Source organism: Pteropus medius, unplaced genomic scaffold (genome assembly GCF_902729225.1).
Source record: "Pteropus medius unplaced genomic scaffold, Ma_sr-lr_union100, whole genome shotgun sequence".
In the NCBI taxonomy this organism is placed as follows: domain Eukaryota; kingdom Metazoa; phylum Chordata; class Mammalia; order Chiroptera; family Pteropodidae; genus Pteropus; species Pteropus medius.
In genome coordinates, this window is record NW_024344437.1 from 131,129 (window position 1) to 148,927 (window position 17,799).

At 37.9% G+C, this 17,799-nt stretch overlaps 1 protein-coding gene and 1 pseudogene across 3 annotated transcripts in view; both read left to right on the forward strand.

Moving 5' to 3' along the window:
- Positions 1 to 9,198, forward strand: part of PROSER1 (proline and serine rich 1) — a 33,066-nt gene extending 23,868 nt beyond the window's left edge. For 2 of the 3 annotated variants that reach the window (XM_039872929.1, XM_039872931.1), the window contains 3 exons: positions 3,486 to 5,262; positions 5,739 to 5,889; positions 6,467 to 7,796. In XM_039872929.1, coding sequence (XP_039728863.1) covers positions 3,486 to 5,262; positions 5,739 to 5,889; positions 6,467 to 6,589 — 2,051 coding nt within the window. In that variant the 3' untranslated portion in view covers positions 6,590 to 7,796. Of the gene's footprint in view, positions 1 to 3,485; positions 5,263 to 5,738; positions 5,890 to 6,466 lie in introns of all 3 variants that reach the window. The other variant, XM_039872930.1, reaches the window with a different exon arrangement.
- Positions 9,199 to 16,130: 6,932 nt separating this feature from the next.
- LOC120610673 (phosphatidylglycerophosphatase and protein-tyrosine phosphatase 1-like) lies at positions 16,131 to 16,749 on the forward strand (annotated as a pseudogene).
- Positions 16,750 to 17,799: the final 1,050 nt, after the last annotated feature.

Genomic DNA, 17,799 nt, shown 5'->3' on the forward strand with positions numbered 1-17,799 from the left:
CCACTTGTGTGGAATAGTTACTGAAAGAGATTTGGGCCAGGCATGTTAGTTGGGTGGGGCAGGATCTCAGGGAATCATCAGGGTGGGGCAAGCTGTGTTAGCCAGGTTAATGGAAACTCAGATTTGGTGCACACCTGCACTTGCAGGCTGTGTGGGGGTGGTATCAACAAAGGGACAATGGTACTTGCCTGCACTTCTGCCCTGGAGAGAGCTGCCCCTCCAGTCTTTGCCCTGAAGCCATATAATTCAGTTCCTCCCCATATAGCCCTGTGACTTTTTGAGTTGCTGTCCTTTTGCTGGAGCTTAGGACAAGTATTTGTGAGCAAGTAAGTCTGCACTTGGGCACTTTAAGAGGATTCCTAGGTTTACAGCTGCCCTTTGACTCACATGAGTGGAATCCCCATTGATTTTCACAGCCATATCTTGTGGGGATTCCTCTTCCCATTGTGCTGGGGAGCCTGATGTGGGTCTGGGACCCCTCACTCCTCAGGGGCTGCCTCCGCAGCTGAGATATCCCTTCCAATTCTTAAACACCATACATAGATGTGGGACCAGCTTTTTCTATGTCTCTGCCCATCTTATGAGACTTGCATGGTTTCTTCTTTATATTCTTCGTTGTAGGAGTTTCGTTCAACTAGTCTTAGGTGGTTTTACAGGATAGTTCTAAAATTCAGTTTTAATTTTGATGTGGTAGTAGAATGAGGCTAGCACAGCATTTACATACTACATCTTTACCAGAAGTCTGTCAGATATTACATTTAGATTTAATTATTTCAGTATGTTTTTAGAGCCCCGTAACTTAAGGAGGAAAAAATTGGGCACCAAAGCAGAAAGTGGAATTGAGAAATGAAGATAAGATGTGGCCTACATAATGCCTGCAAATGAGATCAGTTCTTATGTGCAGATTAGTGCATGAATCTAATTATTGTTTATAGTTAGGCATCTCCATGGGAGAATTCCATTCTCAGAATGGTGCCTGAACTGTCCTTGTTCATTGGTAGTTTCTAAAGGAGATAGCATAACAGTGTGGAAAGAACACTAAATGCAGTGTCTGGACATCCAGTTTCATATCCTGGCTCTTATACCACCTGAATTTGTGACCTTGAGCAGGTCATTTAACTTCTACAAGATTAAGGAATCCTCAGCCTTTATGCTTACCTTCATCAATCTGTTTTTGAAGGGAATAAATGGGTTAAATGTCATAAGTACCATTAATTTTTTTCTGTGCTATGTTATGTTAGCCTGATTAAAATTCTTTTTTTGAACCATATTAAAAAACAGTAATAAAGACAAACATTGTTGTTAAAAACATGGCTCTGACAGAACTGGGTTCAAATCTTGATTCTACCACTTCATAGCTGCAAGACCTTTTTCTTTTTTTATTGTGGTAAGATCTCAATGAGATTTACCCCCTTAACAGAATTTTAAATATACAATACAGTAATGTTAACTATAGGCATAATGTTATATAGCAGACCTCTGGAACTTTTCTGTCTTACATAACAAACTTTATACCCTTTTAATACCACTTTATAGCTGCATAATCTTTTAACAAATTGCTTAATCATACCAAGCCTCAGTTTACCCATCAATAAATTGGGGGTGTTAGTACCTATCTCAGAGGGTTACATGAGGACAGATTAAATGGCTGGCATAAAGTATTTAGCACAGGATCTGACAGATAGTGTTTTATGATTAACAACCAAAGTAAATGACAGGAAAGTGTGGTTTGTTTTTATTTTGTTGGATTTTAACTGCAGGCACTATAATTAATAGTGCCCGGCTTTTGCTTTATTAATAAAAGATCTTTAGAGGAGGCTGCTGCTCTAAAGAACACTGTGGAACAGCTTGGTTTTACCTTGCAATCTGTCATTAACTACATGGTCCTTGGCATGTAGTTAAATAAGACAGTGAATTCTCAAATTTCCCAGCCAGTGTTGACCTAAATAATTTTTTGGTACATTATTTACAAATACAGAAATAGGTATATATCTGTTGTGCCTCGAGTTCTTGTAAAACAAATTAAATACAAAGAAAATTAAATATAAAAACAAATACATTATAAGTACAAATTAAATATGAACTCCAGATTTAAAACGATAGTCTTATTTTCTTGAAACTAAATTATTGCTTACAACACGAATATGGTACAGATTTTAGGCCTTTTGAGTTTGAAGTTTATATATTTATATATTACTTTTTTTCAGTTATTCTACCATATTTTCTTTTCTAAAACAACTCTAAAATGTATTCAGCCCAATATGGCATCCTTTAGCTGTCACTTAGTATAAATATATTATGTATGTGGTGTTTTCCTGTGGTTCTTTCCCCACCCATGATTAGCATAGTACATTACCTCTGACCATATCAGTTTCTTGATGTCAAAAGAGTCTTTATTATGCATAGATTTTAAAAATGTAAGTCTTAGTTCATGAAAATGTCTTTCAGTTGCTTATTACTGCAAAAGGAACATTCTCTGTTCATAACTGAAACAGACTTGGATGTGAGTATGATGATAGTTAATCATTATGACATTAGCTACTTAAGTCATGCTTTCAATTTGGTATCAACAAGATCATCAGAGGCTAACATTGTCATTAATATGATTCAGGGAGGAAATCTAAATCATCCCCAACTCGCAAATCATCCCCCAAAGTGCTTATGTTAATTATTTGTAGATTTTATTAGAAGAAAAATATTGTAGCAAGTTTAGAATTCTTGAGAATAAGCCCTTAGATGGGTTTGGGAACGGTAGTTGAGGTAATCATGATGGATCCAGTGTAGCAAACACTTATTAAATACATAGGCCCATTGCACTGTTCTAGGTGCTAAGGCTCTAAGATGATACAGACACAGCTTTTGTCCCTAAAGGAGCTCTATGACAAGCTAAGTAAAGTTAGAGGTTAAGGTAATATAGAGGAGTCAGTATGAAAAAATGCTTGGAGGGAGAAAACCATATAGATTGGTAATCTGAAATATAAGTTCAATTCACAGAGTAGTGACAAAGAATACTGGAGAGATGGGCATAAATCCTGGAGGGCCTTGTATGCCCCTAAAAGGAAAGTGATGTCCTGAAAGCTCTTAAGAGGAAGAAATGACTAGTGTTATTCTAGATAAGTAATTTGAAAGAATTAAAGGTAAAATCAGCACATCAGCACTAATCACAATTAAAATAAATTCTTTGAATTTTTAAAATTTGGGAAAATATGAAAAGAAACTTTATTTGCTAATTTCTTAAGGTTTTCTCACTATGAATCGGAGGATTATTCTGAGCAGAGTTTAGAAGACAATTGGACTTAACAGGGCTTCATAGTGGAAATCAGTAATGAAATCTAATAATTTATACATTACAATAGCTTATTATATACCCGTCATTGATTTTCTTTGATATTTGTTAAATATTATAAAATTTTTGTACATTTTTTTAGTTAAAATTTGACATTTCAGCATGATGATAAATTTTTGCCTCTTTTTCTCCCCTACAGCATTTTCTGCCCCAGCAAGTCAACTCTTTTCTCCTCATAGTTCTAACCCTTCAACACCTATCGCAGCTCCTGTCCCTACTGCATCCCCAGTGAAGGCAGCAAATTATTCATCAGCATCAGCAACTGCCGCTATTTCTGGGCTGAATATGCCAAATACTGTCCTTCCTGTATTCCCAGGGCAGGTCTCCTCAGCTGTTCATACACCTCAGCCATCAACGCCGAATCCAACAGTTATCAGAACCCCTTCATTGCTGGCTACACCTCTCACCTCTGTCCACAGCACAGCATCTGCTCCTGTTCCTTCAGTTTTTTCTGGTCTAGTTCCACTGCCAGGTCCTTCTGCGACTCCTACCCCAGCCCCTCAGGTCACATCCACACCTCGAACTACTCCTGCTTCCAATGAAACATTTGCTTCTACTTCTGCCCCTTTCACTAGCCTCTCCTTTTCTGCCACATCTGCTGCTTCTACCAGCAACCCAAATACTGCTTCACTGTCAGTTTTTGCAGGTCTCCCCTTGACCTTAACACCAGCATCCCAAAGCATGTCCAACCCAACTTCTGTAATTACCAGTGTTTCTGCTCCCAGTGTTGCTTGTCCACTTAGTGTAAATAATCATCTTCTGTCTGCTTTAAAAGGCTTTCTGACATCAAATGATACCAGTTTAATCAACTCTTCTGCTTTATCCTCTGCTGTTACTAGTGGGCTGGCTTCACTGTCTTCTCTTACTAATCACAACTCAGATTCTCCTGCTTTTGCCTCTAACAAGTGCTATGCCCCATCAGCCATTCCCACCCCACAGGGGTCTTCCACTCAGGGATTGGCCATGTTCTCTGGCCTGTCATCTCCTGTGGCCAGCTCGACTTCCTCTCCTGCTACTTTGCCTGTCCAGTCTCCTCTAGCTACTCCAACATCAACTTCAACTTCAGGGCCAATTAGCTCTGGTTCCTCAGCTACCCTTTTGCATGGCCCCCATCCAAGTAATTCAGACCAGCATATTTCATCTACTCCTGCTGTAACAACTATTCCTGTTATGATAAAAACTGAGCCCACGAGTCCTACTCCCTCAGCCTTCAAAGGCCCATCTCTTTCCATGAATCCCTCTCATGGCACTTTAGGTTTTTCAGGGACACTGGGTCGTGCATATACTTCAACATCAGTGCCCATCAGTTTATCTGCTTGCCTTAATCCTGCATTGTCAGGTCTTTCCAGTTTGAGTACTCCCTTGAATGTTTCAAATCCCCTTTCCTCTATTTCCCTTCCACCACATGGTTCCTCTACTCCAGTCACTCCAGTATTCACTGCTCTTCCTCCTTTTACTTCTTTGACTAATAATTTCCCTTTAACAGGCAATCCATCTCTTAATCCATCAGTATCTCTTCCAGGGTCATTAATAGTCACCTCATCTGCAACTGTCTCATCCACATCTATCCCTCATCCTAGTTCTACAGCAGCTGTTCTCTCAGGGCTTTCTGTCTCAGCATCAGTCTCAGCAGCACCTTTCCCCCTTAATTTGTCAACTGCTGTCCCCTCACTTTTTTCAGTTACTCAAGGACCTTTGCCATCTTCAAATCCCTCCTACGCTGGCTTTTCTGTCTCTAACACCCCCATTGTTACCACTGCTCTCCCTTCATTCCCGGGGCTGCAGACACCTGCTACAGTCGCAGCAGTCACACCATTACCTGTTGTTGCTACGGCCCCATCACCAGCTCCTGTCCTCCCAGGATTCGCTTCAGCATTTAGTTCTAATTTCAACTCTGCTCTTGTTGCACAAGCCAGGTATGTGGATAGTTTGGAAATAATATAAAATCATTACCTAACTTGTAGTTCATAGTTTTATTTTTAAGTCATTCAGATAAAAGTAAAAATCTAATTGTTTAGTAGTGCTAAATTATATTTTTCTGGGCTGAAATATCAGTGCTCAAAAAATGTTTTGGGACTCTTCAGTCATCTTAAAATAACTATATAAAATATTAATGCTTGCTTTGATAACTTTAGGATTCATATTTGGTAATTTATCTTGATTATAAAATAGCAAGAAATATTTAACAAGTCTGTAAAATTGAATTTAGAATAATATACTTTATAATAAAAAGTAATTTAATATCAGGAATGGCAGATTTCTAAGATTCTTTCTAGCAGAGAAATTCTAAGATTTTTTTTTTTATATGTTAAAATAGTATTTGACAAATATAGAAGCAATAGCTTTTATGTCTTATCTGCATTTTGACTTGTTCTTCTATCTATTGCTTTAGCTTATCATCTGGACTTCAAGCTGCAGGCAGTTCTGTTTTTCCAGGCCTTTTGTCTCTCCCAGGTATCCCTGGGTTTTCCCAGAATCCTCCACAGTCATCCTTGCAAGAATTACAGCATAATGCAGCTGCACAATCAGCATTGTTACAGCAGGTAAGCAGGTAATGTCTGACATAAATAAAATGGTAATATATGTAACATAGCTTCTGTAGTGAAAACCTTTCAATACCAATAGTGATACCCCAACACTGGCAAAAAATGAGTCTTAGCAGAATGTCTGGTTTGATGAATTCTCCCCAGATCTGCAAATTATTCTTGTCCTCTTTCAGAAGGGTAAAAAAGGTGGTAGAATATATTCATCTGTATAAATTGTTTTTCTGCTTATAGACTTTCAAATTGTTGTTTGGAGATTTTACAAATGGAATCTTTATACATGACACTTATATTTTAGTTTGTCTTCTACAGTTTAAAATAATGGAACATTAAAGCAAATTTTTTCTAGAAAACCTATTTTTTAAAAGAATATTTAACTTAAATATTAAATATTCTATGTATCTTCACCATCTGAAGGAAGTTTGAACATTTCTTAAAAATTACAGTAGACCGAGCAGACTGATCTTGCCCCAAGATCCTTTTCTACTCTCAATCTGTATTGTGGCATAGGCGAAAAGCAAGTATAGACTTGATTGAATTTGATGTTCTGCTAAAATGCATGTTCTTCTTTCATTAGGTCCATCCAGCTTCGGCTCTGGAAAGCTATCCAGCTCAGCCAGATGGGTTTCCTAGTTATCCTTCAACTCCAGGAACACCATTCTCTTTGCAACCAGGCTTATCCCAAAGTGGGTGGCAGTGAATATATTTTAATTTGTATTCTCCTTGGGAGCATCATCAGAATTACCTAAGGACGGCAATGAACATTCTGACAAATGTGAAATTGACCAAAAGTCAGAAAATGAAAATGAGGATAATCCTGAAGAAATCTGGATCAAACTTTAAAAACATGATTACATTTTTAAAAATGGTTTTAGGTATGAACAGTTCCCTCTGTAAATATGCTGACAATGAATTGTATGGAGGACTAGTATTAAAAAAGTGTTTGGGAACTTTTCACTTTCCACTCCATGGAATTTTGAGTCATGTGATTTATTTAGAAAGAATACTAAAGTGGAGGTTGAACTCTCTATAGCCGAATACAGCCTTAAATCTGCTTGTATAGCATCCAGTGACATAAGTAATAGTTGTGCCTCAGTCTTATTGGTTGCACGTGGCCCTGGGGGTGTTACTACCCTAGGTATGCATGAGTGGTTTCTATTAGCATCATTGGAACTCAGTACCCCATATGTATCCACAAGAGGACTTGAGACCACAGTGATTTATAATTTCTGATCATATATGTACTACTGAGTTAATTCTATATTTAGGTAAGTGAAAATGGTGCTTAATTTAGTCTTTAGAATGACTTTCAGGTGTTTTTGACTAAAAATATATATCCAGAACTACTTTCTTACAGAAATACAAGTAAGACTTGTAATAATTTGCCTTTAAAACTTAATCTCAGCAATAGCCGAAAATTGGAGAACATGTGACTGACTCTTGGGCCACCTCTATTGCATTGTACTCTGGAAGCTCTTGGTGAATGTTTACAGTTATGGGATGTAGTATTTCTGTTGTACTTAAAGTCAATGGTTATCTAAAATAATTATGTGACAATAAATAGAAAAGACTTGTTCTCTTAGTAAATATGCAGTGTGTACCCTATTTAAGGATCTGTGGTAGTAGAACTTGATTGAATGTCATTAATTTAAGTATGATAACTGCCACATTTGAGGTGATAGGAGAGTAGGGAGAATGATTTTCAATCCCGTGATTCAAAGTATAAACTATAGAATATACTGTAGCACATTTCAGCATCTAGAAGTTTTACTTTTATAAAGATGGTGTTTGCAAGACGTTGCTAATGTATTTTCCTTCAACATGAGGAACAAACTTTTTAAGTATATTAATATTCCTGTATGGTTAGTTTTTAACAATTTTTTAAAATAAACTTTATGGATATGACATATTTTATAAGTGTTTTATTAAATGCTTAGATAGGCTTTTTAATTTTTTGTATATGTTAGAGCTAATACATAGAAAATTTTTGTCTGAATTTAGTTGAAACTCAATATATACCACTGATTGCTCACTACTTTAAATATATCTTATGCGAAAGTTATAACCAACACTTGAAACAGACAATTTATAACTTTAATTATTTTCAAACAGATAGTGTAACTTTATAGTTAATCTGAGGCCAGTTGCCAGAAATCGTCATTTGTTCTTTTTTAAGTCTATACTCATAAAACTCTTTTAGGATTATATAGTGCCACTTATATATGTTGACCTTTCTTATTGGATGACTAATCTTTCTATAGTGATGCTACTACAGGTTTATTTCTATTGTCCTATGAGCCCATTATCATCATAGTAAAGGAGCTATATCCTGTTCATCTTTTAGATGTAATTCTGACATCTTGCACATATTGGGCACTCAAAGAGTTATATAAAAATGAAGAGAACATTTTTGGAGTACCTAGCAATAATTGCTGGTTTTATGTAACACTCAATCCTATGAGGTAAGTATTAGCAACCTAATTAACCAGATAAAGAAGCCAAGATGTAAATCACAGTGAATAAGTGGTAATTTGAACCAAGCAATACCAATACCAGACTATTTGTATACTACTAAGTGTTTGAAAACACATAAGAAGATGAAAGTCCAAAAAGATCTCTCAGTGACATTGAAATCTTAATGAGTAAAAAGTAACATCCTTTATAAAGGCACAAAGTATGACAGACTAGCTTAGTAATATAATCATAGACCGGATGGAGTTTGAATGAAATTTGTTATTTTAGAGCGTGTGGGTGAAAAAGGGGCCACATACTAAAACTGACAAGCTCAGGGGAGGCCCACATGGTAGGCCTTACAAACAGACAGAAAGTAACAACACGGGGTGCTCTGAACGTAAAAATTGTAACAGCAAGTCATGGTGGGTAGTCTTGTTCTAGGCCTGTAGCTTCTTTGACAAAGGTCAGTCTTTGAAACAGCAATTTTCCTTTGCAGACCTTTTGAAGGCACAACCACCAACACCAGAGACCAAGACCATGTTGTTATCTTGTTGCCCACATTCTCTGTGTGCTGTAAATGTGAACTATGTTGTAGGCACCAATGTAAAAGAAATATGTCTCTCTGTTTTGCTTTTTATTCAATCTCAGAGATTTACCCACTTTTTCTCCCACCTCCCTAATCTATCACCAGTGAATTTCATGTAACCTACCTTCCTTCTCCTTTGATTCTTATGTATAAAATAAGCTGCAAAACTGCCATTCTCCAGAGCATTTCCTCAGTCTGTTGAGATTTTCCTTCCCGGCAATTATCAACAGTTTTGCTCAAATAAACTCATGACTTCTTTTTAGCCTGAATGTTCTTTTGTCAACAAGTGTATCTTAAAAAAAAATGTGAGGGACCTGATCATGAAAAGCATTGTAAACTACACTAAGGAATTGGACATTCATTCTTTGGTCAACAGTTTGGAAATTTATTAGCACTTTGTAAAAATCATGTAAGTTGCAGCATGAAGGTTGCATTAGAGTTATTGACCTGGGTGGTTTATTGCAGAAATCCAGAAGTAAAGATGATGAGGATCAGCATTATGGGAAGGAAATGGAAAAATACCTCTCTGTTCTTTTTCCGTAAAGGCCTACAGTGTATATAGGATTTGCAAATGCTGTTAGTTTGTATAATTAACTAACCTTAGTTTTAAGTCTTGCCACTTGATCAGCCAAATGAGTTTAGTCTGTGCATTTATTAAATATAGCTAGTGTCACAGATTTTTTTAAAAGACTACTCCAAATCCAATTTAATGAGACTTGTTTTTAAAGATGATACAATATTAGTAAACAGTGTCTAATGTGGTTTACATAAAAAATTAAATAGTGTACATTGGCAAGTAAGTTGAGAAGAATGATCAAAATTAAAGTATTCCCAGGGTCCTTGATACTAAATTTTTAATGTTAATTTAAAATGTAATTTATGCTGAGTAAAATTCCATGGTAAGAGTTAAGTTATCGGTACTTATAACTCTTAATTGGTGGAGAGGGAAAATGGAATAAGAAAAAACATCCAAAAGAAGGCACAGAATAGTGGAAGAAATAAGCACTCAGTAATATGTTAGCTATACTTACCTATATATTAGTATCACAACATTTGTAAATGGAAAGGAAACGGTATGCTCAGAAGGCTTTTCAGACTAATTCCAATGAACAAACTTCCAAGTGAATAGAAAGAGAAAACACTCTTCAACTCATAGAGCAATATAATCTTGATAACCAAAATTCAGACAATAGCATGAGAAAGAAAATAATGCAAATCAACTCTAGTAAAACAAAGCCCTAACAAAACAAATGGAGCATTTTTTTTTTTAAATTGATATACCATAGTTAAGTTGGGTTTACATCAGGAGTGCAAGGATGAAATAACTAAGAAATCTAAAAGTGCAATTTGTCACATTAATACATGGAGAAAAACCATTTTCTTAGTCTGTGAAAAACATTTGCTAAAATTTAATCAGTAATGCTTAAACAGAGAACAAACTGGGAAAAAGAAACTAAGGTAAAGGAAATCCATAAAAGTATAGCACACATTCTTAATTATGAAATGTTAGAAATATCCCTATAAAGTTAGAGCCTCATCAAGTAGAATGTAATTCAGCATTGTACTAGAAATCCTAGCTAGTGTAATAAGGTACAAACAGGAAGTAAAAGGTATAATAATTGGAAAGGAAGATAAAAGTTTAGTGAGATTTACAGATACGTCATATTCAAAAGTCAGTTGCATTTTCAAATACGAGCAACAGCAGAAAACTTGATTGATAAAACACCACACAATGGAATACTATTCGGTGCTAAACGAAGAGTTATCAATCCATGAAAAGACATGGTGGAAACTTAAATGCATGTTACTAAGTGAAAGTTGCTTATCTGAAAAGGCTTCTGTATGATTCAACTATATGACATTCTGGAAAAGGCAAAAGATCAGTGGCTGCCAGGGGTTGTGGGGAGGGGCAGGGAAAGATGAATAGGTAGAACACAGGATCTTTTTAGGGCAGTGAAAACGGTTTATGATACTATAACAATGTATACATGACATATTTGTCCTGTTGATAAGAAAACATCCAGCCTAAGAAAAATATCTTACAAGAGTGTGTTAAATTGACAATAATTGCCAGGGAACAAAATCTCAACTAATTGAGAAAATGCTCCAGAGAATGGCAGTTTTGCAGCTTATTTTATACATTAGAATCAGGAGGAGCAGTAAAGAGGGTTGCATGAAATTCATTAGTGATAGATTAGGGAGGTGAGAGAAAGCAGAGTGGAGAAATCTCTGAGAGTGTATAAAAAGCAAAATGGAGAGACACATATTTCTTTTACATTGGTGGGTATAGGGTAGTTCATATTTATGGTACATAGAAATGATATGTGGGCAACAACTAACAACAATGTTGCCTTTTTCTCTGGTGCCAGCAGTCGTGCACTTGAGGGGTCTAGAAAAGAAAAGTACTCTGATGTTTCAAAGGTATGTTATCTTAGATGCACAAAGGCAATAGACAGTTTCAGAGGTAGAGATTGACCTTTTTCGAGAAAGATATAGGCCTAGGACGTGACTGCACACAATGACTAGCTTTTAGTTAGGAATTTTTAGGTTCAGACTGCCCCGTGTAGTTGCTTTTGGCCTCTGAGTTTGTAAGGCCTACCCTGTGGGCCTCCTCTGAGCTTGTCAGATTTAATATGTGGCCCCATTTTCATCCACAGTCCAAACCTATAGAATACAAAACCAAGAGTGAACCCTAGATAAGGTATTGACTTCAGGTGATTATGATGTGTTAATGTAGGTTCAGCAGTTCTAACAAATGTACCACTTGTGTGGGATATTGAATATGGGGGAGCCTTTGCATGTATGGAAGCTGGGGGTATATGGGAAATTTCTGTATCTTCCTCTCAGTTTTGTTGTGATTGTAAAACTGCTCAAAAAGAGAAGAAAATAGTGGCATGGTACCTAGGAATAAATTAAACAAAAGATGCATAACAACTCTAAGGAGAATTTTTCCTTTATTTTATGAGAATTATTAAATGGAGGATACACAACGATCATGGTATAAATAATAGTTTAGGATATCCAATCTCCCAATCTTTCACTTCACTGCAATTCCAATCAAAATCCCAATGGAGTTTTCAATAACTTTTATAAGCTCATTCTAAAATTTATATGGAAGAGCAAAAAATGAAGGATAGCCAAAACATTATTCATAAAACAATGAATAACCTGCTCTACCAATTACCAAGCCTTACAAAGCCATAGAAACTAAGTGACGAGAAAAATTATGAGATGACCTAAATTAAATTATGGTGGTGGAGGGTGGGGGGCGGGGGCGGTTGGCAGGGGCAGAGTGAAAGAAAGAGACAAGAGTTTTTAACCCTTTAATAGCTGTGAACCACTGACAATAGAATGCTCACATTCCTGAATATATGTTGGAACTTTGAATCAACTTCTGTATAGACTACCAGATGGCACTTCATCCTGCTTATGCATAAAATTTCACAATTCTTAGCCACCATCAAACAAAAGTAATAAATATTTCTTCCTTACAGACTGTGCATTTATCCTAGAACTGCCACAGCTTTACCTTTTTCTGCCCCACCCCTTGTCTGTAGCCAATGTAAATTCTTTCAAAACAACTTAAACAGCTTTCTTCCCCAAAGCATAGTGTTGACCCAGGATGGCAGACATGTTGCCTTCTTTATCTAGCCCTGCTGTTGGTGGTTTAGATTTCACACCTCAGGACCTGGACCTTTTTTGGCTAGCCCAATAAACCCTTTCTTTCAGAAAAGCTGTCAGCTGTGAAAGTATTTAACACTAAAACAATTCAATATTAATTGGAGATAACAAAATTGATAGTGGAACATAATAGGTTCAGCCAAGAACCCATTAATACCATTCATACGAAAACAATTTATAATAGAGTTGGCATGGAAGATCAATTAAGATATTGGACTATTTGTTATAAAGTGCTATGATAATTGGTTATTTACATGGAAGAAAATTAAAAAGGATCTCTATACTATACCATGCACAAAAAGCAACTATAAGTGACTAAAGCCTAAATTTCAAAAGAACAAATATAGTCATGTATTGCTTAACAGGGATACCTTCTGAGAAATGCTTTGTTAGACAATTTTATCATTCTGCAAACATCACAGAGTGAACTTACACGAACCCTAGATTGTATATAGTACTACATGCCTAGGCTATATGGTACATTCTATTACTCTGTGTGTGTAGGGGGGTGGATAGGTAATTTTCTTTCTATGCTCCTGGGTTCTTGGCTGAGACATCCCTGTAATAAAAGACAACGTAACAGGAGAAAAAGAAACCATAGTTTAATAACAGGTATACAACCTGTATACATGGGAGAGACCCAGGTAAACTGAATAACTCACTAAAATGACTAAAGCCACCACCTTAAATGTCATCTTCAGCTTAAGACAAAAAGTGTTGAGATGGGGGGAAGTAGTTTGGAAGGTTACCAGGAAAATTACAGTAAACAAGAATAAGGTAATTATGCAGATTTAAGTCTCTGACTTCAGCATCGATAGAATTCTAGAGATAAGTTCACCCCCCTCTTCTTCATACAGGGAAAGAGACATCCTTACACATTTCCCTTACAAAGTAAATGTCTTACAAAGGATAACTTCTACTTGGTTTTCAGAGCTTTCCCCAAGTCTTAAAATTAACCAGCTGTTTCTTAAAATTAACCAGCGTAAAATAATTCTTATGACAAAGAGACAAATTTGGGAGTGTCAAATTCTGTTCCCCTACAGCTCCTAGTCTACAAACCCATAGAGTATGTTACTGTACCGAATATGGTAGGCAATCGTAATGTCAACATAAGAATATCCAGAACTGTAGAGAATTTTATAAGTTTATTTGACAGCTTCTAGTCAAAATGCTAGATTAGGTAAACACTGTACTTGTCTCTTCTCACAACCACATCAAAATTACAACTAAATTACAAAGCAGCCGTAATTGAGAATTGACTAAGTCTAGCTAAACAGAAATCCTACAACTGGGGATGCACAGTAGAGGCCACCTTAAGATTGGTAGGAGGGGCAGAGATGCAGAACGTCCCACTTCCACGTGTGGGGGTTGAGAATCAGGAGAGGTATCTTGACTACGGAGGTCTCCTCAAAGGAGTGAGGGGTCTCAACCTCACACCAGGCTATACAGCCCAGGGTTCCAGTAACAAGAAGAGAAGTCCCCACAACTTGTGGCTCTGAAAACCAGCGAAGATTGTGGTGTAATGAGACAAAGGGTGGCGGGAGTTGCAGAATTTCCTCTTAAGGAGCCCGCTTGCAGACTTACTCACTGACAGACTCACTCACTCTGAGCTACACCTCTAGGGCAGCAGATTGAAAGGCTCCAGGGAGGAACAGAGTTGTCCAGCTTCAGGGCAAGGGCTGGAGGGGCAGCTTTCTCTCAGAAAGAAGTATTTGGCAAATCCATTTCCTGGTTAAGCTACCCCCACCCTCTGCATGCAGACATGGGTGGCTGCCATATCTGAGTCTCCATCAACCTGGATACCCTGCCCTGGTGATTCCCTGAAACCCTGACATACCTAACTTTCAAGCACATCTAAGCCATTTCCAGCGGACTTTCCATACAAATGGCCTGTCTTGGATCATGCTTTGGATTTTCCTAAAAATTTTAAAAGGTTCATAAAACCCAAACATGCAGCATCTGGCCTCAGCATGTCCCGTACCTCTTGCTGAGCAGCCCTAAGCTGTGCAGTTGTGGCAGCCAACCTCAGTTTGTGGCTTGGCCTCTCAAGGTACCTCCAAGCCCAGTGCAGTTGGCAGTCAGCTGCAAATTGCTTAGTGACTCTTTCCAGGTGGTCCTGAGCAGGACACAAGAAGTGGCTGAAGCCTCTCTCGGGAAGATCCAGGCTCGCAAGCCTGGTGGCCTCCTTTAGACAAAGCTGGAGCACCACGGGGGATGCATCCAAGGACAACACACCCAAACGCAGACACAGCAGGTACCAAAGCCTTGTTAAAATGAATCCTGCTGCATAGGGTCATCCAATTCTCACAACCAATCGACCTGAGGGTCAGTCCCTCCCATTGATGTGCAAACAGCAACCAAGTCTCAACTACAACAAGAGGGTACACACAACTCACACAAGAGATCCACCTGGAGCACCCGGCCCAGGTGACCAGGGAAGACTGTGCCACTGGGCCCCACAAGACATCTCATACATAAGGACACTCTACTAAGACTGAAGCAGCCCTACCTAATACATAGAAACAAATACAGGAAGCAGACAATATAGGGAGACAAAGAAATATGTCCCAAATAAAAACACAGAACAAAGCTTCAGAAAAAAAATAAAATGGAGACAAGAGATCTACCAGATACAGAGTTTAAAACACTGGTTATAAGGATGCTCAATGAACTTAGGGGAAGAGTAGATAAACTCAGTGAGAACTCTAACAAAGAGATAGAAAAAATAAAAATAGAGATAGAAAACATAAAAAAGAACCAGTCAGAAATGAATATAGTAACTGAAATGATGAGTACCTTAGGAGAAATCGACAGTAGGTTAGATGAAGCAGAGGATCAAAGCAGCAATTTAGAAGATAAGCAGCAAAAAACACCCAATCAGAACAAGAACAAAAAAATCCAAAATGAATGAGGATAGTTTAAGGCTCTCTGGGACAACATCAAGCATAACAACATTTGCATCATAGAAGTACCAGAAGGAGAAGAGAGAGCAAGGAATTGGAAACCTATTCGAAGAAATCATGACAAGAAACTTCCCTAACCTTGTGAAGGAAATAGACATATAAGCCCAAGAAGTGCAGAGAGTCCCAAGCAGGCTCACACCCAGACACACTGTAATCAAAATATCAAAGGTTAAAGACAAAGAGAGAAAAGCAGTTAGTTACCTGCAAGAGAGCTCCCATAAGACTGTCCACTGATTTCTCTAAAGAAACTGCAGGCCAGAAGTGGTTGGCAGGAAATATTCAAAGTGATGAAAAGTAAGGATCTCTAACCAAGATTATTCTACCTGACAAAGCTATCATTTAGAATCAAAGGACAGATAAAGAGTTTCCCAGACAAGTAAAAGCTAAAGGAGAATGCAGAGTCCTTGAAGGCCAGGTCCGAGGTCTTGGCGCCTGAGGGGCCTGCACCAACTGGATCTCAGTCCGCATTCTCCTTGTCCTCCTGGCTCTCCTCGGGGCTGTGGACCGCAAGCCCAGCTGTGGCCGGGTTGCTGCTGCGCCAGGCTGCGCGGGGCGGGATGGCGGCCAGCGGGCTGCTGGAGGCCAGCCTGGCCTGAGTGTTCTTCTACCCAACATTGTTGTACACGCTGTTCTGTGGGAAGATGCCAGGCCGGGCACATCACAACTAGTACCACCATAATGACCACACTATGTTGCTGGCCTCACTGCTGCTGCGAAGCATGACTCACGGGCTGATACAGGATGAGAATGTGTGCAGGATGATCACCATGAACGAGTAGTATGAGATCAGGTTCCTGTGCAACTCCTCAAAGGAGTGGAAGAGAGTAGGAGTTGAGCAGTTGTGACTCAGCACAGTAGAAATGACTGGAATCCCAACCTTGGCTAATCTCCAGAAAGGAGTCCAGTTTGCTCCCAAGTACCAGTTGCTGGGCCAGAGTGTCTATATGCACTATAAGGCTGGGGGCTTCTGACTTACTGGGGGCTTCTGAAGTGTATCTGATTCAGGTGTACAACTGGAGTCCAGAGGAGGCTGTAAGAGCCATCACCAAGATCCAGTCACACATCTACATCAGACCTGACCAGATGGAAATTCTCAATTAGTTTCACAGGGAGATTATTGCAAGGGCAGGAAAAGATAGGATGTCATACATCACAGACATGAAACATGTGGATTAGAAAGAACTCAAGACAACCCTGCTGGCTTGAATAAAAGATTTAACAGGACCAAAGAGGCTTAAGCCCAGATTTAACATAACAGAAATGTGCTGAGTAACGAATAATTTTGCTCCTTTTGTCTTATTTCGTTTTCCTGAAATAACATTGTTGTATTCCTAGAAAGAAAGAAAAGAAAAGAAAGAAAAAGCTAAAGGAGTTCATCACCACTAAGACAGCATTACAGGAAATGTTGGATGGTCTTCTCTAGGAAGAAAAAAGAAAAAAGATAAATGTAAATAATAAAATGGCAATAACTACATACCTATCAACAATTAATTTAAATGTAAATGGATTAAATGCTGTAATCAAAAGACATAGGGTGGCTGAATGGATAAAAAAATAAGACCCTTATGTATGCTGCCTACGAGAGACTCATTTCAGGTAAAAAAAAAAAAACAAATAACAAAACAAAACAAAAAAAACAGACACAGATTAAAAGTAAAGAGATGGAAAAAGATATTTCACGAAAAAGGAAACAAACAAACATAAAGCTGAGATAGCAGTACTTCTACCAGACAGAATAGACTTTAAAACAAAGATTATAACAAGAGACAAAGAAGGACCCAGTATTCTCACTTTTGGGTATTTATTTAAATACAAAACACTACTTCAAAGAAACATGTGAATCCGTATGTTCGTTACAGCATTATTTACAATAGCCAAGATATAGAGGCAACCTGGGCCTCCATCAATGGATGAATAGATAAAGAATAGGTGCTACATATATACAATAGAATATTATTCAGCCATAAAAAAAATGGAATCTTGCTATCTGCAGCAACATGGATGGACCTAGAGGGTATGGTGCTGAGTGGAGTAAGTCAGATAGAAAAAGACAAATGCCATAGGATTTCATTTACATGTGGAATCTAAAGAACAAAATAAACAAACAAACAAAATAGAAACAAGCTCATAAATACAGAGAACATTTTGATGGTTGCTTGGTGGAGGATGGTTGAGGGGGATGAGTGGAAAGGGGAAGAGATTAAGAAGTATAGATTGGCAGTTACA